General features: G+C 43.2%; 1 protein-coding gene across 1 annotated transcript in view; it reads left to right on the top strand.

Moving 5' to 3' along the window:
• Positions 1-26408, top strand: part of ddx10 (DEAD (Asp-Glu-Ala-Asp) box polypeptide 10) — a 252448-nt gene that overhangs the window by 53470 nt on the left and 172570 nt on the right. Inside the window, exon 10 of the mRNA XM_072263101.1 lies at positions 24331-24432. Within this exon, the coding sequence (XP_072119202.1) occupies positions 24331-24432 (102 nt within the window). The remainder of the gene's footprint in view (positions 1-24330; positions 24433-26408) is intronic.

Raw genomic sequence — 26408 nt, 5'->3', positions numbered from 1 at the left:
AGCCAAAACAGATGAGGGTGATTTGAAATGCATTCTTTGTATCTGTATTTACTTGGGAGACAGATACAGAGTCTATAGAAGTGAGGCAAAGCAGTATCAACATGGACCCTGTACTATAAACGTAAATTCGCTGGATCAAATAACGATAGCACAAAAAAAATCGTTACTTTTCACCCATTTATTTCTTCGAGCTCAGCCGGCGAGTGAACTTGGACCCGACATCAGGGAGAGAAATGTTCTCATCTCCCAGGAGGTTCAACATGTTCACTGCCTGATGTCAGAATTGTTAGAAGTTATAAGGCCACTGATACAAAAGAACAATCAGTTTGACAAGCATTCCAGCCAAGTCAATGGACTATTGGTACAGAGAACAATCAGTTTGATAACTATTCCAGCCAAGTCAATGGACTATTGATACGAAAGAACAATCAGTTTGATAACCATTCTGGTCAAGTCAATGGATTATTGATACAGAAGAACAATCAGTTTGATAGACACTTCAGCCACCTTAATGAAAGAAAAGAATGTCCTACCTGGTTTGTTGGAGCCACAATTTAATTACAAAGATGCATCAAATTTATGTTTTAATTAAGAAGGGAATGTCCTGTCTAATTTCCATCAGGTACTGCCTTTTGTCAAAATCAAAAGGTGTGAAAAGCCCAGAGACATCTTATGTGGATCTGGGTGAACTTTAACCCTTATCTTGCTCCAAAGAAAGCAGCTGTGACATATTATTCAAACACACTGCAGTCACAGACATAGTCAGTACTTAACCCACTGTTTACAGGAATCTGAGAATCCCCCATTCCCTTAAACTTTATCAGTACAGATTACAGAGGAGGAGATGTTTGCTACTGTGAGGCAACTCAGGGTAGATTAATTCCCAGGGCCTGATAAGTCGTTCCCTCGGACCCTACGGGAGGCAAGTGCAGAATTTGCCAGGGCCCTAGCAGAGATATTTAAAACATCCATAGCAACAGTAGAGGTATCAGAGGATTGGAGGACAACCAATGTTGTTTAAAAAGGGTCTGAACAGAATTCAGGATATAGACTGGTGAATATGATATCAGTTGTGGGAAAGTTACTGGAAGGTACTCAATGAGACTGGATATACAAATTGGCTTTGAGGGAGAAGTCAGAGTGGTAGTAGAAGATTACTTCTCTAACTGGAAGCCGGTGACTAGTGGTGGGCCGCCGGGGTTGGCGCTGAGTCCTTTGTTTGTCATCTGTTTCAATGATTTGGATGACAGTGTAATTAACTGGATCAGCAAATTTGCGGATGACACCAGGATTGGAGGTTCGTGGACAGCGAGGAAGGCTATCGTGGCTGCAGAGGGATCTGCATCAGCTGGAAAAATGGGTTGAAAAATGGCAGATGGAATTTAATGTAGACAAGTGCCAGGTTTTGCACTTCAGTCAGACCAACCAGGGTAGGTCTTGCACAGTGAACATAGAGATCTGGGAATACTGGTATATATTTCACTGAGTGGCATCATAGGTAGATAGGGCTGTAAAAGCTTTTGGCACATTGGCCGCCTTAAATCAAATTATGAAGTCCAGGAGGTGATGTTATGTTGAAGTTGTATAAGACATAAATGAGGCCTGATTTGGAGTATTGTGTGCAATTCTTGTCACTTACCTACAGTAAAGAAGTAAACAAGTTTGAAAGAGTGCAGAGCAAATTTACAAGGACGTTGCTGGGTCTGGAGGACCTGAGTTATAAAGAAAGATTGGATAGGTTAGTACTGTATTTTTTCGAATGTAGATGATTCAGAGGAAATTTGTTTGAGGTATACAAAATTATGATCAGGGCCTGAGCAGTGGCATCCAGGTCTGGCGACCAAGTTTGAATATTGGAGAGACCTGACGTTGATTGGGGACTGCTTTGTTGAATACCTCAAGTCCATCCTCTGAAAGCAGAATTTCTCAATGGAAAATCATTTCAATTCCTATTCCTATTCATGTTATGACATGTCAGTCCATAGCCGCCTCTTCTGCAAGGACGAGGTCATTCTCAGGTTTGAAGAACAGCACCTTGTATTCCCTCGAGGAAGCCTCCAATCTGATGACATGAACCTATTACTCCAACTTCTGGTAACTTTTCCTTTCCCCCTCCCTCCTTTTCATTTCCCCTCTTTGTCCTCTTGCCTCTTCTCCTCACCAGCCTATCACTTCCCCTGGTGCCTCTCCTTCCCCTTCTCCGATGATTCACTTTCCTTTCCTATCTAGATTCCTTCTTCTCCAGCCTTTTGCCTTTTCCCACCTCCCACCTTATTCTGACTTCTTTCCTCTTCCTTTCTAGTCTTGATGAAGGATCTTGGTCCAAGTTTCCATGGATGCCGAGTTCTGCCATCATTTTGCGTGTTGCTCTGGATTTCCAGCATCTCTTGTGTTGATTTATTAGTCCTTGGTGGAATGCTGTCTAGATCTTGCTTTATTCAATTGTGGACTAGTGTATTTGCTAAGGAGTTGTTAAATCAGAATGAATATTGTAAAGTAATATCAAAACTTCTGTCCTTAAATATCTTCTGGTCAAGATGGTGCTTGCATACAATGCTCCTTTGGTTGACATCTTCAGCATAGATCATGAAACCATCTTTTTCACGTCTTTTATGTTTTTTTCTTGTACTGAATGTGATTCTGGAACTGTTGGAGCCTGTGTTTTGTTGTGGAGATCATTTGGGTGCTTCAGCACTCTGCAGTCTCCAAGAAAATTCCAGGAGGCAGAGGCAGTATGAGCGAACCTTGTGGCAGACAGGCTGCATGATGGTGTGCGAGGTGATTTGGGAGTTGATTTGCCTGTTTAGTTTTTTTTTGTGGGAGGTGGGATTTGGGGGGCATCACGTGATGGCTACCTGGAGAATTGAAGAACACTATACTTTGATAATGAATTTTTGAACCTTATAATGGAAGGAGATTCACTTATGGTTGTAATGAAAACAGAAAGTCAATGTCAGATGAGTCAATATTGATGAAGGATTCTCAACCTGAAGCGCTGATACTTTTCTCTTTCCACATATATTGTCTGACCTCCGGAGCCTTTTCAGCATTTCTGTCCTTGTATCAGATTTCTAGAGTTTGCAGTTTTGTTGTTTTTATAATTTTTTTTGTTTATTGATAGCTGCCCTGAGAAACTCCTACAGTAATTGAGGTTAGATATTTACTCCATCATATTCACTGACTTCAGGTTTACCAGATTTCCTTGATGTTACGTTTGATCAAATGCTGCCTTGATATTGAGGGTAGGGAATGTTTGATAGATCCCAGTATTATAACTGTAATGGAACAGCTTGGCCAGATTGTGTCTTGTTCTGGACCTGAAGTTTTGAGAAATAGAGCTGAAATGTTTTCCTGTCTCATAGCTTTAGATGATAGATAGGTATATTTTATTAATCCCGAGGGAAATTTGGTTTCGTCACAGCCGCACCAACCTAGAACAGAGCGTAAATATAGCAATACAAAAACCACCAACAATCAAACAGCAAAATACAAACTATGCCAGATGGAAAATAAGTCCAGGACCAGTCTATTGGCTCAGGGTGTCTGACCCTCCACGGGAGGAGCTGCACGTTCGATGGCCACAGGCAGGAACAACCTCCCGTGCCGCCAAGTGTTGTATCTCGGTGGAATGTGGCCGAAGTCCAACAGTAAAAAGTTCAATATCCAGTCTGCAAGCATGTTCCTCAGTCGTAATATGATTGGGATTGCACCACCTGTTGTTAACCAGATCAGTAAGCACCCAACTCCTTTACGCTTACTGCTCTCAGTGCACTTCCGGTCAGCCGGAACGGTATTACCCACCGAACTCCTCTTCTCCATAAGTCTCTGTTGTCTCCACCTGGTCCTCTTTCCTCGACTTTGTGATCCCCCTCTGCATCCTCTGTGCGTTTTCCTCCGGATTTCAGCAGGGGTGTCTGTCTCTCTGCTCGCTAAACCGGCCGGCATTAGCTGGAATACACAATGCAACCTTGCTTCTGTCCCGCATGTCGGGATGTAACCATTTCCAGCGCTTAAAAAAAACCCAAATAAAACTCTCTCTACCAGCATGTTAGAGAGGGTGCAGCTTTGACGTGTTACCGTGAGAGAAAAAAATACAAAAAATAACGTAAATTATAAAGTAAGAAGAAGAAGGTAAGAATAGATGGGAACGGCTGTACTAGGCTGCATGCACGACCGGCCCATGCGCACTTATATAAGTGTATCCATTATAGAGGTGTCTATTGCTCTCAAATCATTCTTGCTATCCCATGGAATGAATTCATTTGGCAGAAGACCAGCTTCTATGATTGTTGGCATTTCAGAAAGAAGAGAGATGGGTCATATAGTTGGCACTGTTGACTGAATTATTTGGTGTCTTGAAGATGATAAAGTACTTTTAAAGTGCTTCACTGCTGCAATGTAGGAAGCAGTCAGCCAGACTGCACAGAGACTTCGCAAACTGTAATCAGCTATGTTGTTTGAGTGCTAAATGTTATCTAGGGCAATGACATCCTTGGTTCTTTTCCAATCACTGAGTCTCTTGCATCTGCCAAAAAGGTAGAAGTCAAACAAAGTCCAAATTTTAGAACAGGCACTATTTATCTCTGATATTTATCCTTTTACTGTAGTTGAGAGTTTATGACTAAAATGTAGTGGATGACATGTAGCACAGTCATACAGCATAGAAACAGGCCCTTCAGCTCAACTGGTCAATGCTGATCATGATTCCCATCTAAGTTGGTAATATTTGCTTGCTTTTGGCTCATAGTCCCCTAAACCATTGCTATCTGTGCATATGCCCCAGTATCTTTCAAATGTTGTTAATGTACCTCCCTCAACCACTTCCTCTGGCAGCTCATTCTATATTCATACCACCCTCTGGGGTGGATGGAGGAGGGAGATGGGGCACTGTGGATTAAACCCTCTATGCCCATCATAATTTTACAAACGTTTGTACTTTCAAAGGTTCAAAGATCCAATTTAATGTCAGAAATGTGTACAATATACATCCCGAAATGCTTTTTCTTTGCAAGCATCCATGAAAACAGAGAAGTGTCCCGGAGAATGAATGACAGTTAAACGTAAGAACCCCAAAGTCTCTTCCCTCCCGCACGTAAACGGCAGCGAGCAACAATCCCCCCTCCCCCCACCACCAAAAAAAGCAAGCATCAGCACCACCACCGAGCACTCAAGTATGAGCAAAGCAATAACAAAGATACAGACTTGCAGTTACCCCAAAGACTTTGTGTTTCACCTGGCATACGACATGTCACATGTTCTCTCTCTCCCTAATAAGGGAGAAGGAGGTGTCACCATTTTTCATTTTCCCAGCCAGTGGGAACTCACTTGTTTATGATGTTAAAAGTCTGTTACGTTGCTTTTTCTGAGCTCTGTTCCCAAAGATCTCGGGTCTTAGATTTTCCGACTTCCCTGAAGACACACGGGTCTCCTGTCTTGACACCGACCCTGGATCCGCCCGTCTCCAGAGCCCTGAGATCTTAGGGTTTCAAATCCGAGGCAGACTCTCAGGCCGAACCCTTGGCGTGCCGAACAACAGCCAGTCCTGAAACCCTGAGAACGGGTCCCATTCCTGCAAAGAACTGAATTCAGTGTGTAACTCCAGGTCAGGGTCTTCAAAAGAACCCTGAAAGGGAAAAATAAAGATATTAAAGATGGAAATAGAGCTGTTTCTGAAGATGCAAGCGAAGGAGTTGTCGTTCAGCTCCCCCCCCCTCCCGCCGAAGATACAAGGTTCTTCTTGCCTGCCTCAGAGGTCAATTGATGTCCATTGATGTTCCTTATGGACTGACCAAATCTGCCCTTCATGAGATGCTGAGGACCAAGTTGTGTTGTGAGCTGTCTCCATTGTTTCTCTTTGTCCTCCACTGTGCTTACGTGATCTTGCAGCTACACCCTCAGCTATCAACTGCAGATCTTATCAGGTTCCTGGACTACTTGGCTGTGATAATTGCCAGAGTTTAGTTTGACTGACCAACATTTAGTTCACATTGAAAATTTAAAAAAAACTGCAAAAATAAAACTAGAAAATGCTGGAAACACTCAGCAGGTCAGGCTCCCAATGAAAGTGAAACGGAGTTAATGTCCTGTTCAGGATCCTTTGTCAGAACTGGGAAAGAGGAAGAAAAAGGATGTTAGCTTTCAGTAGGAGAGAAAGCAGGGGAGGGATAAATAGAACAGCGAGAGTATCTCTCATTGGCTAATACTAGATGTATAATGGGTGCGGTAACAAGCCTTTGATGCTTCTCTAACCACCTGTTGTGTTGCAAATGGTAAGGCCGCAGGACATGTCCAGCATGCTAGACTATATGAAGCAAAATAAAAACAATAAGAAATAGCCAGTTCTGATACACACAAAAAAGAACAAGTTATCTGACACTGGAGAATTCAGTACACCCAGACAGAAGGTGAGATGTTGGACCTTGTTCTGAAAGTGCAGGAGATCACAGGTCAGAATGGCAATGGGATGGAAGATTAAAGTGGTAGGCAGCCCAGGGCCATTCCTGTGACTGAACGGGTTTGGTCATCCGCCACTCTTAATTCACCATTCCAGTCTTGAGGAAGCAGAATTGAAAGTTATGCTTTTTTGTAGTGAGCATTCTTGCTTCTGACCCTATAGTGGAGAACAGGCCATTATCAGAGCAGCAGAAAATTACTGTGTCTTGAACAAAGCCTTGGGAAACCGCTGCAGAGAAATGCAATGATGATTGGCCTCCAATAATCACAACAGTTTTCTTTCACCAGGTCAAAGACAGTGACGACTTATTTTCTTTAAGTTTTCTTCTGCTGTGAATTTCCCATAGCTTTGTCTTTAATGATATATCATGCTGCTTTGTCTGTGTAACCTGTTAGTAACCACACCCATTAGGACTCACTCCATTGGAGATGTTCTATCCACCTCTCCACTACCTTTGCACCGGGCTGATAGCAAACTTGTATTTCTCTCTTTCCCAACTCTGATAAAGGATTCTGGATCTGAGATATTAACTCTTTTTCCTTGTGCTTGCTCCTGACTTGTTGAGTGTTTGTTGCATTTTTGGTTAACATTTTTAAAATCTTGCACTAGCCTTAATTTCTTTTTGATATATATTTTTAGTCAATCAGTGATTTACAATTAAGTTGCACTTTATGTTATAAAATACACCAGTTGATACTGCTTGTCATTTTGCACCCAATTCATCTTGTCCATTTGGTAGATGATTTGTGGAATCAGTAAACACGAGGAAATCTGCTGATGCTGGGATTTCAAGCAAAACACATAAAAGTTGCTGGTGAACGCAGCAGGCCAGGCAGCATCTCTAGGAAGAGGTACAGTCGACGTTTCAGGCTGAAACCCTTCGTCAGGGCTAACTGAAAGAAGAGCTAGTAAGAGATTTGAGAGGGGGAGGGGGAGATCCAAAATGATAGGAGAAGACAGGAGGGGGAGGGATGGAGCCAAGAGCTGGACAGTTGATTGGCAAAAGGAATATGAGAGGATCATGGGACAGGAGGCCCAGGGAGAAAGAAAAGGGGGAGGGGGGAAACCCAGACGATGGGCAAGGGTATAATGAGGGGGACAGAGGGAGAAAAAGGAGAGAGAGAAAAAGAATGTGTGTATATAAATAAATAACGGATGGGGTACGAGGGGGAGGTAGGGCATTAGCGGAAGTTTGAGTCAGTGTTCATGCCATCAGGCTGGAGGCTACCCAGACGGAATATAAGGTGTTGTTCCTCCAACCTGAGTGTGGCTTCATCTTTACAGTAGAGGAGGCCGTGGATAGACATATCAGAATGGGAATGGGAAGTGGAATTAAAATGTGTGGCCACTGGAAGATCTTGCTTTTTCTGGTGGACAGAGTGAAGGTGTTCAGTCTCCCAGTCTGCGTCGGGTCTCGCCAATATATAGAAGGTCACATCGGGAGCACTGGATGCAGTATATCACCCCAGCTGACTCACAGGTGAAGTGTTGCCTCACCTGGAAGGAACTGTCTGGGGCCCTGAATGGTAGTGAGGGAGGAAGTGTAAGGGCATGTGTAGCACTTGTTCCGCTTATAAGGATAAGTGCCAGGAGGGAGATTGGTGGGGAGGGATGGGGGGAACGAATGGACAAGGGAGTCGCGTAGGGAGCGATCCCTGCGGAGAGCAGAAAGGGGGGGGGGATTTTTATTAACGATCTGGACGTGGGGGTAGAGGGGTGGGTTGGCAAGTTTGCAGACGACACAAAGGTTGGTGGTGGTGTTGTAGATAGTGTAGAGGATTGTCGAAGATTGCAGAGAGACATTGATAGGATGCAGAAGTGGGCTGAGGAGTGGCAGGTGGAGTTCAACCCGGAGAAGTGTGAGGTGGTACACTTTGGAAGGACAGACTCTAAGGCAGAGTACAAAGTAAATGGCAGGATACTTGGTAGTGTGGAGGAGCAAAGGGATCTGGCGGTTCATGTCCACAGATCCCTGAAAGTTGCCTCACAGGTAGGTAAGGTAGTTAAGAAAGCTTAATGGGGTATTAGCTTTCATAAGTTGAGGGATAGAGTTTAAGAGTCGTGATGTAATGATGCAGCTCTATAAAACTCTGGTTAGGCCACAATTGGAGTACGGTGTCCAGTTCTGGTTGCCTCACTATAGGAAGGATGTGGAAGCATTGGATAGGGTACAGAGGAGTTTTACCAGGATGCTGCCTGGTTTAGAGAGTATGCATTATGATCAGAGATTAAGGGAGCTAGGGCTTTACTCTTTGGAGAGAAGGAGGATGAGAGGAGACATGATAGAGGTGTACAAGATAATAAGAGGAATAGATAGAGTGGATAGCCAGCGCCTCTTCCCCAGGGCACCATTGCTCAATACAAGAGGACATGGCTTTAAGGTAAGGGGTGGAAAGTTCAAGGGGGATATTAGAGGAAGGTTTTTTACTCAGAGAGTGGTTGGTGTGTGGAATGCACTGCCTGAGTCAGTGGTGGAGGCAGATACACTAGTGAAGTTTAAGGGACTACTAGACAGGTATATGGAGGAATTTAAGGTGGGGGGTTATATGGAAGGCAGGGTTTGACAGTTGGTACAACTTTGTGGGCCGAAGGGCCTGTAATGTGCTGTACTATTCTATGTTGTATGAAAGATGTGCTGAGTGGTGGGATCACATTGGAAGTGGCGGAAGTTACGGAGAATTATATGTTGGACCTGGAGGCTGGTGGGGTGGTAGGTGAGGACAGGGGAACCCTATTCCTAGTGGGGTGGCAGGAGGATGGAGTGAGAGCAGATGTGCGTGAAATGGGAGAGATGCGTTTGAGAGCAGAGTTGATGGTGGAGGAAGGGAAGCCCCTTTCTTTAAAAATGGAGGGCATCTCCTTCGTCCTGTAATGAAAAACCTCATCCTGAGAGCAGATGCAGCGGAGACGGAGGAATTGCGAGAAGGGGATGGCATATTTGCAAGAGACAGGGTGAGAAGAGGAATAGAAGAGGACTGTCTACTATAAGCCTACTGACTCTCACAGCTATCTGGACTATTCCTATTCTCACCCTGTCTCTTGCAAAAATGCCATCCCCTTCTCGCAATTTTCACTCTTCCTCTCTGTAGTTTCTTCCATCCCTTCAACTTTTCCACGTCTATTTTCTTTCAAAGCTGTTGTCTTGTCGAGTTGGCTTTACTTCGTTATAGTACAGGTTTCAATATGGCTTCAGCTTGTCTAAAGTATTTTAAAATTCTAGATTGTTTAATGTAATTTCCTGTATACATATGTAAAAGAGAATGAAATTATGACTCCAAATCCAATGCAGCATAAAAGATAAAGAATCCACATCCCATTCCCATTCTGATATGTCTATCCACGGCCTCCTGTACTGTAAAGATGAAGCCACACTCAGGTTGGAGGAACAACACCTTATATTCCGTCTGGGTAGCCTCCAACCTGATGGCATGAACATCGACTTCTCTAACTTCCGCTAAGGCCCCACCTCCCCCTCGTACCCCATCTGTTACTTATTTTTATGCACACATTCTTTCCCTCACTCTCCTTTTTCTCCCTTTGTCCCTCTGACTATACTCCTTGCCCATCCTCTGGGTCCGCCCCCCCTTGTCTTTCTTCCCGGACCTCCTGTCCCATGATCCTCTCGTATCCCATTTGCCTATCACCTGTCCAGCTCTTGGCTCCATCCCTCCCCCTCCTGTCTTCTCCTATCATTTTGGATCTCCCCCTCCCCCTCCAACTTTCAAATCTCTTACTCACTCTTCCTTCAGTTAGTCCTGACGAAGGGTCTCGGCCTGAAACGTCGACTGTACCTCTTCCTAGAGATGCTGCCTGGCCTGCTGCGTTCACCAGCAACTTTGATGTGTGTTGCTTAAAAGATAAAGAACACATTAATACAATAAGTACATAAGGTAACAAATACATTGATTGTATGTCCATAAAGTGATGCTAAGCTGTACAATAGGTGACTGACGGGAAAGAATAAAGTAATGGTGGAGTTAGTGGGTGGAAGTGTTGAACAGCCTTACTGCTTGGGGAAAGTAACTGTTTTTGATTCTGGTGGTCCTGGCGTGGATACTATGTAGCCTCTTCCCTGATGGGAGTGGGACAAACAGTCCATGAGCAGGGTGGGTGTGATCCTTCATGATGTTACTGGCCCTTTTCTGGCACCTTTCTGTATCTATGTCCTTGATGATGGGTAGGCTGGTGCCGGTGATGCTTTGGGCAGTTTGGGCTATCCGTTGTAGAGCCTTCCCTGTCCACCAGAGTGTAGTTTCCGTACCAAGCAGTGATGCAACTTGTTGGAATGCTCTGTACTGTGCACCTGTAAAATGACATGAGAATGGATGAGCAAAGTCCAGCTCTTCATCCTTCTCAGACAGTAGAGGTATTGGTGAGTTTTCTTGACTGTTCTGGGACCGTGAGAGGTTGTGTGTAATGTGCACCCCAGGGAGATTTTTTTTAGATTACTTTATGAGGACACTCAGTCCTCATTTATTATCATTTAGAAATGTATGCATGCATTAAGAAATGATACAATGTTCCTCCAGAGTGATATCACAAAAGAAAGGACAAACCAAAGACTAACACTGACAAACCCACATAATTATAACATATAGTTACAGCAGTGCAAAGCAATACCATAATTTGATAAAGAGCAGACCATGGGAACGGTAAAAAAAAAGTCTCAAAGTTCCGATTGACTCCCGATAGCAGGCAGCAGAAGGGAGAAACTCTCTCTGCCATAAACCAACATGCACCGACAACTGTCGATGCATTTGAAGCACCCAACCATAGCCGACTCTGAGTCCGTCCGAAAACTTTGAGCCTCCAACCAGCCCTTTGACACCAAGCACCATCTCTGCCGAGCGCTTCGACCCCGTCCCGGCCGCTGAGCAACAGGCAAAGCCGATGATTCGGGGCCTTCCCCTCCAGAGATTCTGGATCTCAGAGTAACAGCGGCAGCGAAAAAGGCATTTCAGGAGTTTCTCCAGATGTTTCTCCGTTCTCTCACATCTGTCTCCATCAAATCAAGATTGTGCACGGCACCCTACTTGACAGATTACAGATATTATTCACCGGAATGGCCGCGTAAGCTGCTTCGCGCTGCCATCTTCTCCTCCTGCTGTTGCACCAACGTTAAATGGGGTGTGGGTGGTGCGAGTTCTTTCAAAGTCAAAAACCATCTCCTTTGTCTTGTTGACATTGAGGAGCAGGATATTTCCCTGGCACTAGGCCTTGAGCTCTTCCATCATCTTTCTGTAGGCTGTCTCACCGTTGTTGGTGATAAGCATCTGTCATGTCATCAGCAAACTTGACAGTACGTTAGGGAAATCTACTTCATCTTTTTTTCTCTTCAGTCCTGCTAAAGGGTCTCGGTCTGAAATGTCAGCTGTACTCTTTTCCATAAATGCTGCCCGGCCTGCTGAGTTCCTCCAGCATTTTGCGTGTGTTGCTTGACAATGTGAATACTTGGGTGTTTAGCTGTGCAGTCATGTGTGAGCAGAGTGTACAGCAATGGCCTCAGTACACAGCCCTGGAGGACACCCGTGTTGAGGGTGATGAGGAGGGGAGGGGCAGTTGTGCATCCTGACTATCTGAGATCCTTTCTTAGGAAGTCCAGCACCTAGTTGCACAGCACTGTATTTAAACAAGGAGAAGGAATTTGTTCACCGAAGTCTGTGGGACAATAGTGTTGAATGCTGGACTGAAATTCAGAAACAGCATTCTAGAGCAAGTGAACTTCTTTTCTAGCCCTAACACACCTAGGTGCATGACAGATACTATGGCACATTTTGTATGTAGAGCAGTTACGTCGGTAAGTATACTGGAGAGGGTCCAATGTGGCAGGGATGGAGGTTTTGATATGTGCCATTATCAGCCATTCAAAGCACTTAGTAATGATTGGCGACAGTAATCATTTGGTTCTGAAGATGTAGAGTTCTTTGGTACAGATAAGAAGGTGGCTTCTTTGAAGCAATGGGGAGAGGGTGTTGAACTTCTTGGATGAGTGAAATGTTGAAGATGTCAGTGAGCTGGTGTGCACATTTCCTGGCTAGGGATGTTGTCTGGCCTGGTCGCCTTAGACCGTAAGACATAGAAACAGAATTAGGCCATTCAGCCCATTGAGTTTGCTCTGCCATTCCATCATGGCTGATCCCGGATCCAACTCAACCCCATACACCTGCCTTCTCACCATAACCTTTGATGCCCTGACTGATCAGGAAACAACCAACTTCCGCCTTAAATATACCCATGGACTTGGCCTCCTCTGCAGTCTGTGGCAGAGCATTCCACAGATTTACTTCTCTCTGGCTAAAGAAATTCTTTGTTATCTCTGTTCTAAAAGGTAGCCCCTCAGTTTTGAGGCTGTGCCCTCTAGTTCTGGATACCTTCCACCATAGGAAATGTCCTCTCCACATCCACCATATCTAGGCCTTTCAACATTTGGTAGATTTCTTTGAGATTCTTCCCCCCCACCCCACCTCGCTGCCTTCTAAATTCCAGTGATTACAGGCCCAACGCTGCTAAACACTCCTTATATGTTAACCCCTTTATTCCTGGAATCATCCTTGTGACTCTCCAATGATAATACATTGTTTCTGAGATATGAGGTTCAAAACTATTGACTTGCTCTTGTTGACTTTCTGCAGAGTCCTCATATCTGCTACTGTTACGTTTGGTGGGTGCTCACTTGGGAGGGGTTAGCTTTTATGGCTGGCATTGTGTTGCATGCCTCGAAGTGTGCAGAAAAGTTGTTTAGTGCATCAGGGAAGGAAGCGTCACTGGTAAAGTCGACGCTGTTTTTCCTTGTGTAGGGAGTAATGCCCAAATTCAAGAATTAACTGTTAAAGCTCTTTGCTTCCCTAGTTCTCTGTTTAAACCTTTTAGTTGATGTAGCAATACTGCTAAGACGCACCTTCCTCAAAAAGGCAAATAATGCAAGTTGTTGGCCAAATTTAATGTGCAACTCGATTGGAGTTGTAATGCTTAGATTCAATGGAAATGGCAATCATATTTTAATGTAATATATATTTCAAAATAGATAAAATTGTTGGGGAAACAGATAATTGTGTTTTTGCAATATGTCTTGATAATATTGTTGTTTTGTGAAAATGATTTGACCCTAGTTAAATCCATGATGAACTTTCCTTGGTATCGAACAGTATTGCTTATGAGTAGCTCGTGATTGAATTCTTACTGCAATTTGAGAGGGCAAAGCATCACTCGTGTGTATCAGTTTCACAGTGGAATAAAGGGGATTACAGAGGCACGAGAAAGGAGCTTACATAAGTGTATTGGAGGGCGATACTGGCAAGGATGACGGCAGAGCAGGGATGGTTGAAGTTTCTGGAAATAGTTCACAAGGCGCATATCTATATGTCCCACAGAAAAGAAGTTGTTAAATGGCAGGGGTAGGCAACCCTGGCTGACAAGGGAAGTTAAGGACTGCTTAAAAGCCAAATAACGGACATTTGAGGTGGCAAAAGAGTGGAAAGTTGGATCAACACACACAAAATGCTGGTGGAACGCACCAGGCCAGGCAGCATCTATAGGAAGAGGTACAGTCGACATTTTGGGCCGAGACTGATTGATTGGGAAGTTTTTAAAATCCAACAAAAGGCAACTAAAAAAGCTATAAGAAGGGAAAAGATAAAATATGAGGGTAGATTAGCCAATAGTATAAGGCAGGATACTAAAAGTATTTTCAGTTAAATAAAGAGTAAAAGGGAGTTGAGAGTTGATATTGGACAACTGGAAAATCATGTTGGTGAGGTAGTGATGGGGGACAAAAAAATGACGGATGAACTTAATGGGTACTTTGCATCTGTCTTCACTGTGGAAGACACAGTGTGCCAGTAGTCTATGAGTGTCAGGGAGCAGGATTTAGTGCCATTGCTATTACGAAGGAAAAAGTGCTAGGCAAACTGAAAGGTCTTAAGGTGGATAAGTCACTTGGACCAGATGGACTACATCCCAGAGTCCTGAGAGAGGTTGCTTTCAAGAATCACTTGATTCTGGCATGGTCCCAGAGGACTGGAAGATTGCAAATGTTACTTGATTCTTTAAGAAGGGAGGAAGGAAGATATTATAGGCCAGTTAACCTAACTTCAGTGGTTGGTTAAGTGTTGGAGTCTGTTATTAAGGATGAGGTTTCGGGATACATGGAGACTACTGATAAATTAAGTCAAAGTCAGCATGGTTTCTGTGAAGGGAAATCTTGCTTGACAAATCTGTTAGAGCTCTTTGAGGAATTAACAAGCAGGGTGGACAAAGGAGAGGCAGTGGATGTCATTTACTTAGATTTTCAGAAGGCATTTGATAAGGTGCCACACATGAGGCTGCTTCACAAGATAAAATCTATGGTGTTACAGGAAGGATAATGGCATGGATAGAGGAATGGCTGACAGGCAGGAGGCAGCGAGTGGGAATAAAAGAGGCCTTTTCTGGTTGACTGCCAGTGACTAGTGGTGTTCCTCAGGGGTCAGTATTGGGACCGGTACTTTTCACATTGTTTGTCAGTGATTTGGATAATGGAATTAATGGCTCTGTGGCAAAGTTTGTGGATGATATGAAGATAGGTGGATGGGTAGGTAGTGCTGAGAAAGCAATGCAATTGCAGCAGGACTTGGACAAATTGGAAGAATGAGCACAAAAGTGGCAGATGGAATACAGTGTTGGGGAAATGTATGGTGCATTTCCGTAAAAGGAACAATAGTGCAAACTATTATCTAAATGGGGAGAAATTCCAAACATCAGAGGTGCACAGACACTCCCAGAAGGTTAATTTACAGGTTGAGTCTATGGTGAAGAAGGCAAGTGCAATGTTGGCATTTATTTCAAGAAGAATAGAATATAAAAGCAAGGAGGTAATGCTGATCCTTTATAAGACACTAGTCAGGTTGCACGGAGTATTGTCAACAATTTTGGCCCCATATTTCAGAAAGGATGTGTTGTTATTGGAGAAAGTTCAGAGGAGGTACACAAGGATGATTCCGGGAATGAAGGAGTTAACATATGAGGAGCTTTTGGCAGCTTTGGACTGTACTCACTGGAATTTAGAAGAATGTGTGGGGATCTCATTGAAGCCTACGGAATGTTGTTATGACTAGATAGGGTGGATATGGAGAGGATGTTTCCTATAGTGGGGGTATCCAGAACAAGAGAGCACTGCCTCAAAATTGAGGGTCAACCTTTTAGAACAGAGGTAAGGATTGAATTGAATTGACTTTATTACTTACATCCTTCATATTCATGAGTAAATATCTTTGTTATGTCTCTGTCTAAATGTGCAATTTATAGTAATTTGTAACAAATAGTATGTACAACAGGACAGTCAATATAACTACTACTACTGCGCTGACTCAGGCCTAGGGGGCCGGCGTTGGGCAAATCAATATAACACAGAAATACAATTGTATCAGTATGAATTAAGCAGTCGGATGGCCTGGTGGAAGAAGTCTGTTGGTCCTGGCTTTAATGCTGCGGTACCGTTTCCCGGATGGTAGCAGCTGGAACAGTTTGTGGTTGGAGTGACTCGGGTCCCCAATGATCCTTCGGGCCCTTTTTACGGACCTGTCTTTGTACATGTCCTGAATAGTGGGAAGTTCACATCTACAGATGTGCTGGGCTGACCGCACCACTCTCTGCAGAGTCCTGCGATTGAGGGAAGTACAGTTCCCACACCAGGCAGTGATGCAGCCAGTCAGGATGCTTTTAGTCATGTCCCCATAGAAAGGATTTGTGGACTCATGCCAAACTTCTTCAACCGTATGAGGTGAAAGGTGCCATTGTGTATTTCTCACCACACAGCTGGTATGTACAGACCATGTTAGATCCTCGATGATGTGTATGCCGAGGAACTTAAAGCTGCTACCCTTCTCAACCCCAAATCCATTGATGTCAATTGGGGTTAGACTGTCTCCATTCCTCCTGTAATCCACAACCAGTACCTTTGTTTTTGCAACATCGATGGAAAGGTTGTTTTCTTGACACCACTGTGTCAGGGTGGTAACATTATTAGGCCGTAGGCTGCCTCATTATTATTTGAGATTAGGCCAATCAGTGCAGTGTTGTCAGCAAATTTAATTAGCAGATTGGAGCTGTCGGTGGTGACATAATCCAGGGAATACAGAGAGTAAAGGAGGAGGTTTAGGACACAGTCCTGAGGGGCAGAGTTGAGGGAACCCATTCTTACCACCTTCTGGTGATCTGACAGGAAGTCCAGGATCCAGCTATACAAGGCAGGGTGAAGGCTGAGATCTCTGAGCTCCTTGTCAAGCCTGGAGGGAATTATGTTGTTGAATGCTGAATTGCAGTCCAAGAGCAGCATTCTTCCATAAGCATCCTTCTTCTCTAGATGTGTAAGGACAGTATGTAGACCAGTGGCTATTCCGATCGACAGATGATGCTTGTGTCAGTAGGTGAATTGTAGGGGGCCCAGTTTGGGTGGTAGCAAGCTGCAGATGTAGTCCTTGACCAGCCCCTCAAAACATTTGCTTATTATTGAGGTGAGTGCGACAGGACACCAGTCGTTCGGACATGTTACCTTGGTCTTTTTAGGTACGGGGACAATGGTGGATGTCTTGAAACAGGAAGGCACTGTACACTGGGAGAGGAAAGATTAAAAATGTCTGTAAACACACCTGCCAGTTGTGCGGAGCACACTCTGAGTACCCGCCCTGAGTTGACGTCCGGTCCCGTAGCCTTGCGGCTCTCCACTCGTTGGAAACACCTGCGTACTTCAGTCTCAGAGATGACCAAGGTGCAGGCTGCTTCAGCAGCTCTCCTCGGGGGCTCAGTGTTGTCAACATTGAACCAAGTGTAAAAAAATATTTAGTTCATCTGAAAAAGAGGCAGCGATGTTGGCAGCATCACTTTGCTTCGCTTTGAAGTCTGCGATGGTGTGCAGACCTTGCCGTAAGCTGTGTGCGTTGTTGGTGGAGAGTTGTGTCTGGATCTTTTCCCTGTATTGTCGTTTCGCTGCCTTGATGACTTTGCGTAGATCAAAGCTGCATTTCTTGAGCTCTAGCAATGTAAGCTCTGTGTCGAGTGATAAGTGTTGTTCATACGGAACCGTTGATCCAGGGGTTCTGGTATGGATAGACCCTGACTGATTTCTGGGGGATAACATTCTCGATGTACCTCCGGATGAAGCGTGACCCCATTTGTGAACTCGGTAACATCCTTGTCGCAAAAGACATTTCAGTTGACATCATCAAAGCAGCCCTTTATCATGGAGACAAATTGGTTGGACCAACAGTAGACGGTTTTAACTATGGCCGCCGCTTGTTTCAGCTTTTGCCTGTACATCGGCAGAAGCAAGATGGAAGAGTGATCCGACTTTCCAAAATTGGGCGGAGGAGCACTTTATAAGCATTGCAGAAGGGAGAATAGCAGTGGTCGAGTATGCTATCTCCCTGTGTGCTTATCTAGATGTGTTGACAAAACTTCAGAGAGAATTTTGACAGTGACGCTCTATGAAAGAATTTTTTTAGCCAGAGAGTAGTAATTCTGTGGAATGCTCTGTCATAGACTGCAGTGGAGGCCAAGTCTGTGGGCATATTTAAGGTGGAAGTTGATAGTTTACTGATCGGTCAAGGTATCTAAGGATATGGTGAGAAGACGGGTGTATGGGGTTGAGTGGGATCCAGGATCAACCATGATGGAATGGTGGATCAGACATATAACATATAATCATATAACCATATAACAATTACAGCATGGAAACAGGCCATCTCGGCCCTTGTAGTCCGTGCTGAACTCTTACTCTCACCTAGTTCCACCGACCTGCACTCAGCCTGTAACCTTGCATTCCTTTCCTGTCCCTATATCTATCCAATTTAACTTTAAATGACAACATCGAACCTGCCTCAACCACTTCTGCTGGAAGCTCGTTCCACACAGCTACCACTCTCTGAGTAAAGAAGTTCCCCCTCATGTTACCCCTAAACTTTTGCCCTTTAACTCTCAACTCATGTCTTCTTGTTTGAATCTCCCCCACTCTCAATGGAAAAAGCCTATCCACGTCAACTCATCTATCCCCTCATAATTTTAAATACCTCTATCAAGTCCCCCCTCAACCTTCTACGCTCCAAAGAATAAAGACCCAACTTGTTCAACCTTTCTCTGTAACTTAGGTGATGAAACCCAGCTAACATTTTAGTAAATCTTGTCTGTACTCTCTCAATTTTATTGACATCTTTCCTATAATTCAGTGACCAGAACTGTACACAATACTCCAAATTTGGCCTTACCAATGCCTTATAGAATTTCAACATTACATCCCAACTCCTATACTCAATGCTCTGATTATAAAGGCCAGCATACCAAGAGCTTTTTTTCACCACCCTATCCACAAGAGATTCCACCTTCAGGGAACTATGCACCATTATTCCTAGATCCCTCTGTTCTACTGCATTCTTCAGTGCCCTACCATTTACCATGTACGTCCTATTTTGATTAGTCCTACCAAAATGTAGCACCTCACATTTTTCAGCATTAAACTCCATCTGCCATCTTTCAGCCCACTCTTCTAAGTGGTCTAATTCTCTCTGTAAGCTTTGAAAACCTATTCATTATCCACAACGCCACCTATCTGAGTATCATCTGCATACTTACTTATCCAATTTACCACCCCATCATCCAGATCATTAAAATATATGACAAACAACATTAGACCCAGTACAGATCCCTGAGGCACACCACTAGACACCGTCCTCCAATCTGACACAAGTTATCCACCACTGCTCTCTGGCGTCTCCCATCCAGCCACTGCTGAATCCATTTTACTACTTCAATATTAATACCTAATGATTGAACCTTCCTAACTAACCTTCCGTGTGGAACCTTGTCAAAGGCCTTACTGATGTCCATATAGACAACATCCACCGCTTTACCTTCATCAACTTTCCTAGTAAGCTCTTCAAAAAATTCAGTAAGATTTGTCAAACATGACCTTCCACACACAAATCCATGTTGACTGTTCCTAATCAGACCCTGTCTATCCAGATAATTATATATACCATCTTTAAGAATACTTTCCATCAATTTACCCACTACTGACGTCAAACTCACAGGCCGATAATTGCTAGGTTTACTCTTAGAACCCTTTTTAAACAGTGGAACCACATGAGCAATACGCCAATCCTCCGGCACCATCCCCGTTTCTAATGATATTTTAAATATTTCTGTCAGAGCCCCTACTATTTCCACACTAACTTCCCTCAAGGTCCTAGGGAATATCCTGTCCTGACCCGGAGACTTATCCACTTTTATATTCCTTAAAAGCGCCAGTACTTTCTCCTCTTTAATCATCGTGCTTTTTATAACTACCCTTCTTGTTTCCCTTGCCTTACACAATTCAATACAGTTTTCCCCCACCATCTGAAGGTAGAGCATTCCTGTGAAATGGTTCGTAAACCGAAATGTCGTAAAGCGAAGAAGCAATTACCATTTATTTATATGGGAAAAATTTGTGAGCGTTCGCAGACCCAAAAATAACCTACCAAATCATGCCAAATAACACATAAAACCTAAAATAACAGTAACATATAGTAAGAGCAGGAATGATATGATGAATACACAGCCTATATAAAGTAGAAATATTTTTCCACAATAATTGCCTGCACTGTTCTCCGTAGCGAAAATCTCACTTATGCGCTCTTGGTAAAAACACGGCGCAAGCGCTCCCCAGTAACCTTTAAGCTATGAAGCTGCCAAATCATACCAAATAACACGTAAAAATACACAGCCGATATAAAGTAGAAATAACGTATGTACAGTGTATCAATTACCGGAATCGGGACAGCGCCGAGCACACTGATGATGGTGTGTTAGACTGAGTTGTCGGAGGTTGGGGTGGTGCAGTGGCCTCCACCCTCCAGGCAGCGAACTGATACCGATCCGCAAAGTGTGCAGCGGTCCAGCGGTGCTCGGGATGCACCCAACACATCTTGAAGAAAAAAGCTGAAATGAACAAGCTAATTAATTAGGTGCCGCCCGGCACGTAAATGTTGGCCCAGATCAGAGGTGACGCAATCGATAATCACCTCTGATCTGGGCCGACATTTATGTGCCGGGCGGCACCTAATTAATTAGCTTGTTTATTTCGGCTTTTTTTCTTAAAGATGTGCTGGGTGCCCCTTGGCTACCGCTGCATTCTCCGCGGATTGGTATCTGTCTGCGGCCTGGGGTTTGGGGTGGTGGGACACTGGGGTGTCATCTCATCGTCTGTTTCCATGAGGGTAGGCAGGTCATCTTCTTCTATGTCTGCCTGCCTTGATGTCGAAGGTTGAGGTTCGTCGTCTGCTGTGGCTGATGTGGAAGGCTTGCTAGACTGCTTAGCCTCGCGCATTTTTCTATCATACAGTTCTTTGTAAGCACTCAAACCATCCTGCAAATATGCCCTAAACTGACGTACCCTTTCAAAATTAAAGTCATACTTTATCATTGCAGCGAAAATCTCACGTAGTTGCCTCACGTTCAGTTCCTGGACGACTTCATTTTTGGTCTGTTCGCTACTGCATTCGGTTTTGATTGTTATCCTTCCCTTTTGTAATTGCATCAGCTTTTCATCTATCGGTTCTTGGTCATGGGATGCCAAAACCTCTTCAACATCGTCTTCGTCAACTTCCACAAGCCAAATTCACTTTGTCCTTACTTCGTTCACCACGATCGAAACGCTTAATTATGTCTAGTTTTACGCTAAGTGTAACACCCTTGCGAGCTCTTTCAGGCTTTTCCAATACCTTAGAACTCATCTTGCAAACGGCTGCTCCCAGGCACGTGTTTAAGCAATGCCGACGAGAATGCCGTTCCGAATCCGGGGAGAGCAGCTGCTCGGGGCGCGCGCTGCCTTTTTTTTTGCGTGCTGCTTTTTCCGCGAGCTGCTTTTTTTCCGTAACAGTGAAGACACCTTCTGTTAGTGAAAACAGGTAACTAATGTAGGTCTTTCGTAACAGTGAGGTTTCATAAAGCAAACGTTTGAAAAGCGGGGGACACCTGTATCCTTCTCCCTAGTGAATGGCCTTATTTGGATTCCAATGTCACTGAACATGATCTCAGCCATCCATTGCATGTATACCAGCTGTGAAGACATATTGACATAATTAGCATCAATTTAACGTTGCATAGCAAGTGTGAGAATCAAGTAGCAGTAAATTTCATATTGTCAGATCTTGCTTGCAGCCCATTATGAAGTGCTGCAACTGCTTTTGAATGTTAAAAAATTTTATTGAGAATTTGCCTATCTATGTGTAGTATACGTATCAGATATTTTGTGATGTAAATTAGTCCAAATGAATTCTAATTTTCTAAGGAATTAAAGATTATTAGATTTATTTCTGCATTCGAGTCTGTCATTATTCTGAATATACAGTAGATTCCGGCACAAAATTTTGTTCAATTGATTTCTGCACTATCTGTTAAAATCTCAACCTGTGCAATTTCCATGTATTTTTTCAAAATACAGAGAATTGTATCTTGCGAAGGTATGAAATGGAGTATTGGTTGCATCAGGAATTATTCATAACTCTGCTTTTTTCAACTGTATAATTTACTCAGATCACAATGTTTTCAAGATGAGTGATTCTATAAGAAGTGGAATAATTTCTTCCTTTTATGCTTATTTCAGTTGTATGAAGTCTGTTGCAAGTTGCTTTGGGTTCAAAATGATTAATCCCAAAAATATTTTTAACATGTGGGTGAATGTAGTAAATTTAGTTTTTATATAACAGCTTGTTTTTATATAATGGTTTGTTTTCCATGAGGAGCAAATAGCTTTCCAAAACACATTATATTAGGAACACAGAGCACTGCGATAGGAAACATCGAACATGGAATATAGAACTTTCATAGCACAGGAACAGGTCCTCAGAATCCTCATGCATGTGTTGATTGAGTATGTTTGACCCTCTATTCCCTGCCTGTGTTGTGCTCATATGAATGCCTTTTAAATGTTAATATGCTGTCAGGGGAAGTGATAGAATGTTCCAGGGACCTACCACTTCCAGTGTAAAACAAAAATAACATATACTAAATTGCCTTGCATATCTTTAAAACTTTCCACTCTCACCTCAAAGCTATGCCCTCTAGTATCTGATATTTCCATCCAGGTAAAAACCCTATCTTTGGCTTTTCATAATTTCGTTTCTGTCAGGTCTTCCCTCAGCCTCCAGTGCTCCAGGTAAAATGATCCAACTTTGTCCATTTCCTTTTATAGCTAATACACTCCATTCCAGACAACCCCCCGTTGAGCCTTTTCTGCAACCTCACCAAATCTTCCACATCCATGTCATAGAAACCAGAACAGCAGGGCTTTATGTAGCTACAACATGGCTTGCCAACTTTTATACTCAATGGCTCAACCAATGAAGACAAATGTGCTGTACATCTCCTTTGCCACTCTATTTATTAGAGTTGCCTCTGTCAGGGAACTATAGACTTGCAGTCTAAGAACCTGCTGGCTATCAGTGCTTTTAAGGATCTTGCCATTTATTTTATATTTTCTTCTTGCATTTCACCTCACACTTGTCGAATTTAGATTTCCTCTGCCATTTCTCTGCCCTAGTTTCCAACTGACCTGAATCTTGCTATGGACAGCCTTCCTACTATCCACAATTCCACCAGTTTTTGTTTAGTCTGCAAACTTACTAGTCATGCCATCTACATATCCATCCAAATCATTTACATGTGTATATTGCAATCAACAGACGTGCCTGCACTTGTTTCTTGTGGAAACGGTGCTGGTACCTCTGGTCAGAAAAACACCCCTCCACCACAATCCCCTGTGTTTTGTGGCAAAGCCAATTTTGCACCCAACTTATCAACTCACCATGGACCCAATTTGACTTAATTTTCTGAATCAGCCTACCACGATGGACCCGTTCAAATGCTTTACTAAAGTCTATGCTTAAAATATCCATTGCCTACACTCATCAATTATCTAATCAAAAAAAAACTCCTCAAATTTGTGAGGCCGGTCATCTGCTGTGCAAAGCCTTGCTGATGATCTCTAAGTAATTACATGTTTTACCAAATTTGAGTAAATCCTGACTCCTGACACTTTCAATAATTTCCCTACTACCAATATAAGGCTCACAGGATTATAATTTCCTGTTTTGTCTCTCTTGTCCTTTTTAAACAAAGGAACAACTGCTTTGGATCATTTGGATTATCTGTAGTCAGTATGTAACATGACATGGTAGTGCAAAGAAGAAAGTAAATGTACTTTAGTGGCATTAAAGTTGTGATTACTGGCACTTGCAAATGTCATATTGCAATATGATGGAAGAGTTATATCAGAAGAGGATAATTTGGGAGAGCAACTTTTCCAAATGCAAATAAATCAAATCCTCTCCAGTAGCTTTCCTACTGGGTCTATGGGCCTATAATTTGCCGGATTATCCCTATTCTCCAAAAGTAAAGGAACAGCATCCTCAACTCTCCAGTCCTTTAGAACTCGTCTCTTTTAATGCCCAATAATTTCCTCTCTTGACTCAATTATTTTGGATAGATTCCCTTAGACCCTGGGGACTTAACTACCTCAATTTTCTCTTGGAGACCTTCAAAACCACCATCTCCTTGATATCACTAACATAGAACATTATCAAACCCTACTCTGATCTCTTTATCCACCATAATCTCTTCCTTATTGAATACTGATGTCATGTTCTCATTTAGAACCTTGTACACTTCCTGTGGCTTGCAATATAAATTCCCCCCATTGTCCCTTGAGAGGCCCTACCTATTCCCTAGCTACAATCTTGTTTTTAATCTATGCATAAAATGTCTTTGTATTCTAATTAATCCTGCTTCCTGAGGACACTGAGTTCTGATATTCATTGATGTGGATTTTACCATGCACTGGTATTTAAATCTATCTTTCATTTTCATAGGTACAAGGAAGGAGGTGAAGCTTTGCTTGTTTTACTTCCAAATGAAGAAAAGGCCATGGTGAAACAGCTGGAAGAGAAGAAAGTCCCCATCAACAAAATAAAGTAATACTTTTACCTCCTTGAATTTTAATGCAGTTAGTGCATTACACTGGCTAAGAAAATCACAAATATTGCAGCATCTAAGTGTTTTGAAAATTACCTGACTTGTTGAAGTGGTCTTAAGTGAAGCTTAAAGCAATGCACTTAATTGTTTCGAAGTCAATCTTTCCGATCCGCACAGAAAAAGTGCACAATTTTAGTTTAGATTTTCTATTTGTACATGATGTAGAGGGATGTATTGATGGTAATTTAAATAGATTTCTGCTATTTCTGATGTAATCCTGCTTTGCTGGGGGAGAAGCTGACAGTGATGCAGGTGGATGCTTTCCTGGTGTCATGGATTCTTGATTACCTGACTGGCAGACCACAGTACGTGTGCTTGCAACACTGTGTGTCAGACAGAGTGATCAGCAGTACTGGGGCTCCACAGGGGACTGTCTTGTCTCCCTTTCTCTTCACCATTTACACCTGGACTTCAACTACTGCACAGAGTCTTATCATCTTCAGAAGTTTTCTGATGACTCTGCCATAGTTGGATGCATCAGCAAGGGAGATGAGGCTGAGTACAGGGCTACGGTAGGAAACTTTGTCACATAGTGTGAGCAGAATTATCTGCAGCTTAATGTGAAAAAGACTAAGGAGCTGGTGGTAGACCTGAGGAGAGCTAAGGTATCGGTGACCCCTGTTTCCATCCAGGGGGTCAGTGTGGAGCTGGTGGGGGATTACAAATACCTGGGGATACGAATTGACAATAAACTGGACTGGTCAAAAAACACTGAGGCTGTCTACAAGAAGGGTCAGAGCCGTCTCTTATTTTCTGAGGAGACTGAGGTCCTTTAACACCTGCCGGATGATGCTGAGGATGTTCTACGAGTCTGTGGTGGCCAGTGAGATCATGTTTGCTGTTGTGTGCTGGGGCAGCAGGCTGAGAGTAGCAGACACCAACAGAATCAACAAACTCATTTGTAAGGCCAGTGATGTTGTGGGGATGGAACTGGACTCTCTGACGGTGGCGTCTGAAAAGAGGATGCTGTCCAAGTTGCATGCCATCTTGGTCAATGTCTCCCATCCACTACATAATGTACTGGTTGGGCACAGGAGTACATTCAGCCAGAGACTCATTCCACCGAGATGCAACACAGAGCGTCATAGAAAGTCATTCCTGCCTGTGGCCATCAAACTTTACAACTCCTCCCTTGGAGGGTCTGACACCCTGAGCCAATAGACTGGTCCTGGACTCATTTCCTGGCATAATTTACGTATTACTATTTAATTATTTATGGTTTTATTACTATTTAATTACTTATGGTGCAACTGTAACGAAAACCAATTTCCCCCAGGATCAATGAAGTACAACTATGACTAACATATGGTTTGTTTTACTTTGGGCATTATTCTACAGGTTACTTGCAGTAAACAGAGAAAAATAATCTTGCCAATAATGAATAATCATCAGGGGGGGTGTATTTAAGGTTTCAGATACATATAAACTTTGGAATAAAAAGTTGGCAAGGATATGTCATTAATTACTGATGGTTAAGTCATGAGAATATTTGAATATACGGATGTAGTTTCCAGTAGATTGTGCAGCAAACAAAAATCATTTTGCATAAATTATATGGTTTTACAATATTTAAATGAAAGTTATACCTTTTTACAGGAATGATTTTGCTTCTGTTGCTTTGCATCTGCCGAGCTCTGTAATATGCTTCACCCTTTGAAAGCTGTTTATTGATTACGACTCAGTGCTCAACACAATCATACACTCAGTTCTAATCAACAAACCCAGAACCTGGGCCTCTGAACCTCCCTCTGCAACTAGGTTCTTGACTACCTCTGCGAGAGGCTGCAGACTATGCGGATCGGAAATGACATCTCCTTGCTGACAATCAACACTGGCACACCTCAAGGATGTGTAGTTAGCCCACTGTGTTACTCTTTCTACCCCCACGACTGTGTGGCTCGGCACAGCTCAAATG

The sequence above is a fragment of the Mobula birostris genome, chromosome 7 (assembly GCF_030028105.1).
Source record: "Mobula birostris isolate sMobBir1 chromosome 7, sMobBir1.hap1, whole genome shotgun sequence".
NCBI classification, from domain to species: Eukaryota; Metazoa; Chordata; class Chondrichthyes; order Myliobatiformes; family Myliobatidae; genus Mobula; species Mobula birostris.
Note: the sequence above shows the minus strand (reverse complement) of the source record. Positions and strands in the feature narration are given on the sequence as shown.